Genomic DNA, 10000 nt, shown 5'->3' on the forward strand with positions numbered 1-10000 from the left:
GTTAAAGTTATAGATAATATTTCTATCCATATATTTGTCTGGAAACTGCTTAAGCGCGAAGCAACAGATATGAAAGAATATATTGTATTTCAAGAAATTTTCATAGAACACTACTTTGTATGAACGAGTTTCTAAAGCTAAATTGAAGCTCATGTATCACAGAACTCAGCATAATTGCCTTCATGAGGGGTTGTATTCATTTATGAAATGCCTTCAAATTAAAATAATTACCCTTCACCACATGTGCCAATCAACAGCAATGACAATTTGCTGTCACTGGGTGTCATTATGACATACAGATTCTTGACCTTGTCCAGCCAGACAATGATCAGACACACATGTACTCGTTTCACTCACAAACGCTTGAACTGTGTAAATACCACAATTACAGGCGTGTGTGTTAATAATTTTGACCCCAAATGCCAGGCTGATCCGTTTAGATGCAGATTGTAAAACGTTATCCAATCCTGGTAACGTCATTTGCAGTAATATTATTATGATATTTGTTGCTTAAAGATGGAAAGTTTGTTAAGATATCTATGTTGTGTTCAACCAGAAAAAAATTAACATTTGCTTACTTAAGTGCAAAATCAGTCCATTTAATATCGAAAAGAAGTGCTCCGTTCTTAGAGTTCGGACACTTACCATCTCCTATCTTTTTAACGTTCTGTGAATCCTCAACAGATTTTTTCACCGGTTTAGGAGCAACTGGGGGTGTCTGAAGATGATAAAGTAAATGATTGGCCGACCTTTCATGAAATGTCCAAAAAAACTATAGTCGTTGACTATCCTTATGAAAATGAACCAAAATACTAACAACCCTTTTCGAAGGGGCTCATATAAATATCCACAATTATTGTTTTCAAAGTTTAAAACTATCAATCAAATATATTTTCCAATGAAGCCTAAATGCATATAATTTCAGCTTCCTTAAAGCTGGAGCAGTTGAAGAAAGATAACGGGGATGTGGTTGATGATACAAAAGCAGTCAAATTTAATATAAGCTTGCTACATAAATAGCAAAGATATTTATTTTTCGTCTGTTTTTGACTAAGCAATATCTTGGAAGAAAACGAAAAAGAAATGATTCCAAGTAAAAACTAGTGGATGAAATAAGATCGACGTGTACACATATGCAGGTCTGACATCCGAACGCAATTATGGATCTAGTTTAACATTCTTGCAATGGACAATATTTTGCGTTATTTGGTGTGTCTTTTTGTGTTTTTTGGGGGTTTTTCTTTTTTTCTTTTTTTTTTTTTTATTTCCATTACAACAATGAGCCCATAACGAATTGGATTATCAGACATGTAAATAAGTGCACGTCGGATAAGATCCAAGCTTATCGCATAATTCATATTCTTAGCTGTAGAAAACTTTGTTATTTAAATGCTCTCTCCTAATGGATAATATAAATACGATGTAAACATACATTTTTCTTGAGCGCGAAGTCATCAAATTTTGCTGCAAGAGATAAAGTCGAACCCGTCTGAGATTTTCTTGGACTTGGATAGTTATCTGGCAAAGGAGGGGCGTTGGATGAGGGCAAGGGTGGGGGTAGTGATAATGGAGGAGAATTGACGGCATTCATTCTTGACTTGGGCCAGTCAGAAGAGTTTCGGAGTTTGGGAGGTGAACTGGATGGAGGTGGAGGTGGAGGTGGGGCTGGAATGTCTTGTGGTTGTGGATGTTGTGAAGGTACCAAGAACTTTGCCTTTGGGATGTTGGATGTTGGGGATTTGTCAGCTGTGAAAGAGTAAGTGATTGCTTGGGTTAACGCAGGCGTTGGTATTGAGAGAAGATCCATAAAGATATTGGGAAATTAGAATCAAGGATTAAGCTAAATATAATTTTTCAACAAGTTATAATTGATTTGGAGATGAATCTCTTAGATGCAGCTTTCTGACATCTGAACTTTTTCATTTTGATTCAGTTTATATAAAGAATAAAATTAATTTATCCTTTATAAATCACTGATTTTGTCACGTCAGAAGCTTTTTCTATTATTGACATACAAATGACTGAAGTGTTTGGTCTAGGTGTTATTTGTTTATCAAACTCAGTATTACATATAAGTAGATAGCTTTGTTCTCTAACAGCATGCCATTGTTGACATTCAGTTTGCGATCAGTAGGACAGAGGGAAGAATTCCGCTTTTGGCGTCGCAAAGTTGAATCATTGGAAAAGGCGCTTTACTCACCATACAGACTGCGTGTATCGAGGATTTGAGAATTGTTATTGGCTCTGGACCCCATGTAAAGCACGTTGAGTACAATAATGGGTAGAAATTGTACCATACAAAGATTACATCTTAAACGACCAAAATGTGTTGGTTTATTTTTTATGAAGACACATACATATATACTAGCATATAAACACCGATATAAAGAACAAACATAAAAATGTTTTTTAATAACCATTATAAACTGAATCAGTGCGGGGATTCTATGATATTATTCAATGTACTCATTAAACTTCAATTTTTAAAAAAACAGAACACACTGGACAAATATATATTTTCGTTCATTTTACCTATTATTTTAAAATATTATTTTCTTAAAACAGATGGAATTAGAGACAATGAGATCATCAGATAAATATTATGCTCGAGACATCGAGTTTCTATACATTATGCTTGAAGAAGATGGAATTCATTGGTCTGTTGAGGTCTAATAGGTGCCGATTTTGTAATAGATTAAATGCCCTCTATTACATAAAATACATGTTGCTAGCCAACAACTGCAATCTCTTTCCATATTATGTGAGGGGATTACTTGAGCATTTTCTTTTATTCTCCTTTTAAAAATGCCTTCCAATTTTGAAATGCATAATGCAAAAGAAATTGTATGTAGTTTTTGGGGATGGACTAAGTCAGCAGTGGGATGGTCGCTTAAATGTGCGCTTGAACTCAAAAGGCATCAACCATTTTTTTCTTTGAAGATCAATAAAATTTATATTAACTGATAACATTTTTTGCTTATTTTTGCTATGCGTTGATAATTTAGTCAATTTTCTCATTTTTACACATGATCGAGAAAATGACTTCCCTTTTAAATACACAATTTGTTTCTAGTTGGCAATTCTAACTCTTTGTGATCATTTATGAATTGTATGCTTCTTTTGATTTATACTTTGATAGCGATTTTTGAACTGTTATTTATCATTTATTGACGTATCATGTATCTAGATCTCTATTCTTCGAGATTACCTTCAATGGATACAGACAATCGTCTTACATCTTGCCGTAAGTCCATTAACGGAGTAATATTTGGAATTGATTGAGAACGATTCTTCATCCATGCTTTGGCTGGAGAGTCAATAGGGTACATAAAATCAATTTGTTGTCAATAATTGTATTCATCATTCTATAATCCCCCAACTCCTCTTCCATTTTATTTTATTTTTCTTCAAAGCATTGACAACAAATGTATTTACTAACCTCATTTTTATGAGGCATAATTAAAAACGTATATAACAAAACAAAATAAAATTATTTTTTTGAAAATCTGAAATTTGAATGAGTCTTAAACAGAAATGAAGAGCATTTGTTCTTGTGTTGCACATAATCTCTCTCTCTCTCTCTCTCTCTCTCTCTCTCTCTCTCTCTCTCTCTCTCTCTCCCTCTCTTTCTCTCTCCCTCTCTCTCTCTCTCTCTCTCTCTATCTCTCTCTCTCTCTATCTCTCTCTCTCTCTCTCTCTCTTTAACATTTTTTTTCTCTCTACTGCATGCCCTGTCCATTGTATCCTTTGTTAACCAATCAACTGAAAGGGCCCAGGTTTGAGTTTTTTTGGCCAAGATGAGGGTCATTTAAATCGATCAAAATTTGAGCGACGGGTTTTCCGGCCAGTTCTTTTCATACGTGTCTTTCCAGAGTACAAATGGCCTTGTTAACTGGTTAAAGAACAGATTTGGCTACACAATGTGTCCAAAATGTTAGGCACTCTGAAGATATGGTCCACTACTTTTTGTCGTTTATTTCATGAAAAATAAATGATTAAATATAGGCTGATATACGGTTATTTGAAGTGAGCAATTTGAAAATAGTGGTTTCGAGAAAACGGCTTTGGAGTTTACTAAACGTTATTTTAATGTATAAGGTGCCCCAGAAAAAAATAATTAAAGTCAAGTTTTAGATACTTACTGTGTGAAAATATGCAGGATTGAACAGACTATTATATCAATAGGAAATTCCAATTTTCATCGGAAAGTCTCAAAATACCTTTCATATCTCTAGTATTGACATGAGGACCCTTTCTATAGACGGCATCACAATGGTATTCTAGTCAAACGTATAAAAGTGTGATGTATATTCAACTTGGAACCTACAAACTTAAGCTTAACGATGATTCCTCTGAAAGATTCGACTTTTAGGAAGACCGCTCTTCAAATCTGAAGTCTCCTGGTTGCAAAGAGTGCTTTTAGGTGAATCTATCATAGCAATCTTTAAAGTGGAATACACCAATTCATAACTTACAACAAAAATCAAATCTCTTGCTATTCAAATTGAAAGGTATCTTAAATTAGAGTAGAATTTTAATTAAAACAATGTTTAACTAAAATTACTTTAAAATATCCTAATAAATACTCGTACATTCGAAGGAATTACATTATTATAATTATACTGATCAACATTAATCGCATGGTCACTCAAAAGGAATTGAATTTATTTGAATGTAAATTAAACTATGTGAATTCTCAGTAGATACTTTTGAAATAGACAAAAGAAAGTTCGAAATAGAAAAAAAATGTCATTCGAAAACCAAAATTAAACGATTTTTTTAAAAGAGTTCAGAGTTAGTGTAGAAATATTACAAAGCACGCAATCAAGAAGTATGTTTCAATAATTGAGACTTTGATATGATATCTGATATTCAAATAGAGAACTTGAAAATTAAATAGACATCTAATTTTGTGAAATACATGACAAATCGTAAATAAGTAGGATAGGGAAACTAATGTGGGCACATCAGTAGAAATATAGTTGTAAGTTTTGTAAATATAGTAATCTTTTTTGTAAAACTGTAAATATGTTTAAGTGCTAGGCTGCCTGACCAGGGGAGGAAGTGGTTTAAGTGCGTTGTGCTTTGCAAAAATCGAAATCAGTGGAAATGCAGAAATTTTGAAAGGAAAGGAAAATCTTAATGCACTTGCAAGAGAACTCATGTGCAGATCCAATCTTTACTTACCTTTATCGTTTCTAGATGGCGTGTTTGGAAACCCAGGACTGTCTTCTCTTATTGCAACTGATTTACGAGTTGGATCTAATACACGGAATAATAGGAATAGCTATCTCAAATAGAGTAAAGCTGTTAGAATGATGATGATGATGATGATGATGATGATGATGATGATGATGATGATGATGATGATGATGATGATGATGATAATGATGATGTTAATAATAATAATAATAATAATAATAATAATAATAATAATAATAATAATAATAATAATAATAATAATAATAAATAAATAAATAAATAAATAAATGGATAAATAATAATAATAATTTATTCCGTACAGAGGCTTTAGGCCATTCACAAACATATACATATGCACGCTCTCTCTCTCTCTCTCTCTCTCTCTCTCTCTCTCTCTCTCTCTCTCTCTCTCTCTCTCACATACGTGCACATACACACACACAAACACACACATAACTCAAGTCCCGTTTACAACAAACTTTAAATGTTTAGAAATCGTTAAGAAACACAGTCCTAGAAGAATAGCACGGATCTCAAAATCATTGACTGTCTATAACTATGGAGTAATTCAGACAAATAGGTTGGGTGATAAACAAGCACAGCAAATTTAAGTAAATTATATTAAATACTGTTAGCCAATGAAGCTGTTTCAAAAGGGAGAGGGTATTTTCTCTTTTCAGTTTTAAAAAATGAGTCTAGTTGCATGAATTTGTATTGTCTGAAGTCGTTAAATTTTCGAATCGAAAAAAAAGTGGAAATAACAATTATTAAGGTTGTAAAGAAATTATAAGGTTTGTGATTTACGTCCACATATTTGAGGTTCTGATAGCGAATCAATCATGGGATTGTTTTAACATTGTTTTAATGGACAATATTTTGCATTGGTTTGAGAGTGGGTTATCACACATGCAAAAAATACATGATGACTGTTACTTATTTATTAGTTGCTGCTTCGATAATAATTAATGACTTCTGTGAGACATCATTCTCATGTCAAAAATCAGCTCTTTGTACATGACTACACTTGTCTGAAACCCCATAGTCGATCAATAATTCTAAATAATTTTAGATTTTTAAATAATGACAGTAGGTTACCACGGTAGTTTTTTTATAGTTTTTATTCGAATATACATATTCCCCTTTTACGAATCTTGGGATCAGAGAGGGTCATTTACGAAAGAGGGACAGTATACATGACAAAAAGAACAGACCCAAGATTTGAACCCTGTGGGACTCCATACTTTAGTTATTTCTAAGATGATCTTAAGCCTTTAGAAATTAATTATTACTTGTTTTCGTTTTGATAGATAATATGAAAACCATATGCGACTGAGGATTGTATAAAGTATTGAACAAAAAACTGAGTAAAACAGCTTCAAAACATAATTAACACTTAACATGAACCATAATGACTAATTTGAGCCAGAAACTCTCTATTTTAATTATTTTGTTCTTTTATGAAGCTGTTTTGTTCATTTTTTTTTTTTTGTTAAATACTTTTTAATTAAATGGAGTAAGTTGTTTAATAAGAGGTATTTTTAGATCACACAAAGTAATGGCGCTGATATGACCTTAATGTGTTGCAAGCGCCGTAAAACCCTTAAAAAACAAAAAACAAAACACAAAATAAAGACTATCTAATTGAATATTATTTTTTAAAAATCAAATATTGCAAGCTGCAAGGGCGTATAGCTAGCACAATGCAAAACTGTCAATTTGGTTTCAAGAGATATGTATTAAAAGAAAATAAACAAAGAATAGAAAAAATGGACATGTTGTTACTTGAGCTTATCGTATCCATAATATATAATATATTTTTTTTTTGTCGCTAAGATTTTAAAATAATTATCTTCATTAATTATTATTTTCATAACTGTATCATAAACTGACTTTGTACAATGACAGGATTATAAACATGGTCAGGAGAGATCCCAATTTTCTGTAAATTGTTGCATGTCATGGGTTTGGTCGTTGAAGCACCAGAGGTCTGAACAAAAAAGGCCATGACATCTGTCAAGCATTTCATTGGTTGGTGCTGAAAAAAATCGGTGATGGTTAAAGCAAGTTGGGTCAGTAGTATTAATGTGAATAAATGGTTATAGAAAAAAAACCTTCACTTTTTAAGGACCTATATTATACATCAAAGAATTTGTGGTAACTAGAAAATGCCAGGGGCAATGATATTTGTATTGACTGTCTCTACAATTTCAGTGTTAGATTGCCAGGCAATGCCAATTGCTGATTACTCTACCTTTTATCAAAGTAATGTTTGATTTCTCTATTAAGTATGAGTTCATAAAACATAAAATGTAGATTTATTTGTCAAACAGCATATGATTAATTTATCAACAGAATTCTAACTTTTATAGCCACGAATAAGTTAAAATGATATTTAAAATTGCATTTGCTCTTTTTCGTAATCACTTCTAATTTATCTTCATAAAGTAGAGCGCACATGCAGAACTCATATACATATGCAGAAAATATTGCTATCTTAAATTTAATACCATGTAAGTTGACTCGAGGGGTACGACCCCCCATCGCCGCGAAGTTTTAATTCTCCATTGTCTTCTGGCACTTTCTATTCACTTCATTTCTTGTTATCATCAACATAAGTCCCTGCCCCATTACTTTTCTGAATCAATATTCACCCACAATATGGGAGCTTACCTAAAGTCTCAATCGTTTCTATGTTATATGTTTGTGTTGAGAATAGATTAGGCATAACTGCTGGCTGGTAAACAAACTTCGCTGCGTTTGTGTGTTGAACCAATGACCTCAAAAAGTCGGGAGAGGGATTCTAGATAGATAATATGCTTGATATCACTTTTTTTTGGAGTGGTGGATGGCTACGAGTATAGAGCGTCCCACAGCGTCTCGCAGCCAAGCTGAGTTGTCGTAACAGTAGGATCGTGGGTTCGACCTCCCGTCGCCGAAAAGTTGTTATTCTCGATTATCTTCTGGCACTTTTCTACTCACTTCATTTCTTGTTGTTATCAACATGAATGCCTCTCCACTCCCTTTTCTGAAGTTTTAATGCACTGCTTTTATTTTCCTCACGAGAAGATCTTTTAGAAGCAGTAGACGTCTATGTTTTTATTAACACATATTGATATCAATTTTCCTGAAATGATTGCATAACTTCATTGGGAACACTGAATTTAGAAAGATTTTGTTTTTATAAGTTATGAATGAAAATTAACCGAAGATATTGGACAGGAAACTCACAGGATTCTCTACTTTCAATTTATATCCATCAGGAAGGATCTCTGTCACAAAATGGCAGAACTCATCTTTCCTGGAGAGATCAAAACAAACGGTTGTTTGAAAATCATCAAACAAACAGTAAAATCAAAATGCATCTATGCACATTTTTTCAACCATCGAATTAGCCTTTATCATAGTTAAATCCAAATTGAAAAGATTGAAACTACATTGATACCAATTTTAAAAAAAAATTAAATATCACCAGCAAATATCTTCTTTGTTCGTTCTTGTTGCATTGACAACGCGTACTTATTCTTCGTGACTTATGTAGTCTAGTGGTATGACATTCGATTTCGGATCGGAAGATCCTGGGTTTGTTTCCTGCTTTGAGGTGTGCATAGTTTAGCCCTTTGAAAAGACTCTTTACTCACATTCTCTCATCGTACTAAGATGTAAAATGACTACCTGACCGTTTACAGCGTTGTCTCTGTCGCAGAACAGGCGTCATGTCTCGTCCTAAATGTTAAGCGTTGCTGTTGGCTAGGGATCCGTTGTAAAGCTCTTTGAGCACGTTTAGTAGGTATTTCTGTATATAAAAGCTCAAGTTTTCTTCCTCTTCCTCTTCTTCTTCTTCTTCTGCTGTTGCTGCGTTTTTGTTGTGTGCTGCTGCTGCGGTTGCACTTCTCTCTGCTTCCACTTCTTCTTCTTCTTCTCTCTTCTTCTCTCTTCTTCTTCTTCTTCTTCTTCTTCTTCTTCTTCTTCTTCTTCTTCTTCTTCTTCTTCTTCTTCTTCTTCTTCTTCTTCTTCTTCTTCTTCTTCTTCTTCTTCTTCTTCTTCTTCTTCTTCTTCTTCTTCTTCTTCTTCTTCTTCTTCTTCTTCTTCTTCTTCTTCTTCTTCTTCTTCTTCTTCTTCTTCTTCTTCTTCTTCTTCTTCTTCTTCTTCTTCTTCTTCTTCTTCTTCTTCTTCTTCTTCTTCTTCTTCTTCTTCTTCTTCTTCTCAAAGTAAGATTTTCCAGATACGAAATCCGTAATCGGGTCCAATTTTTCTTTTGATCAATGAAAAGAACGCTTTGAGTTATTTAAACAATAAATTTAAAATAAAGCTAATAATATAACTTTCATAATTTGATACTTATCGTCTCAAACCCATATTATGTCGGGGTCAAAAGGACATATTACGGGTAAAAAGACCAGAATTGTAAAATTTAAGTCTTTGTCACTCAAAGAAAACAACAAAAAAAAAAAACAAAAAAAAAACACCATTCTTAAGAAACCATTAAAAATTAATCCAAATGCCCAAGTTTTCAAATCTTATTTCATATTTAATTTTATCATAATATAAGTTATATCATATTATAGGTGGTGGTAAAAAAAATACATGATCACAAAGATCTAAGCAATGGTAGACTTCATGGCAAACAAGTCAAAAGGTGACGCAACTTTTAAGGAACTTGACAAAGAAACGCCGATAGCGTGGTGTGATCAGAGAGACACACACACACAGCCCAGAATCAGCAATAAAAAAAAGTCGTAACGGCACTAAGGAGTTATGATCAATGTATGGTCTAATCCCCATAGTGTGTAGAAAGTTG

The 10000-nt window shown here is 33.2% G+C and overlaps 1 protein-coding gene across 7 annotated transcripts in view; it reads right to left on the bottom strand.

The window, feature by feature from the left end:
* LOC144965553 (uncharacterized) overlaps positions 1–10000 on the bottom strand; it is a 47297-nt gene that overhangs the window by 9999 nt on the left and 27298 nt on the right. For 6 of the 7 annotated variants that reach the window (XM_078901013.1, XM_078901014.1, XM_078901010.1 and 3 more), the window contains exons 10-15: positions 8431–8500; positions 7093–7237; positions 5188–5262; positions 3209–3307; positions 1433–1746; positions 646–718 (exon numbers count right to left, since the gene is read on the bottom strand). In XM_078901013.1, coding sequence (XP_078757139.1) covers positions 646–718; positions 1433–1746; positions 3209–3307; positions 5188–5262; positions 7093–7237; positions 8431–8500 — 776 coding nt within the window. The remainder of the gene's footprint in view (positions 1–645; positions 719–1432; positions 1747–3208; positions 3308–5187; positions 5263–7092; positions 7238–8430; positions 8501–10000) is intronic. The other variant, XM_078901012.1, reaches the window with a different exon arrangement.

The sequence above is a fragment of the Berghia stephanieae genome, chromosome 2, assembly GCF_034508935.2.
Source record: "Berghia stephanieae isolate SIO BIC M18660-M18661 chromosome 2, UCSD_Bste_1.3, whole genome shotgun sequence".
NCBI classification, from domain to species: Eukaryota; Metazoa; Mollusca; class Gastropoda; order Nudibranchia; family Aeolidiidae; genus Berghia; species Berghia stephanieae.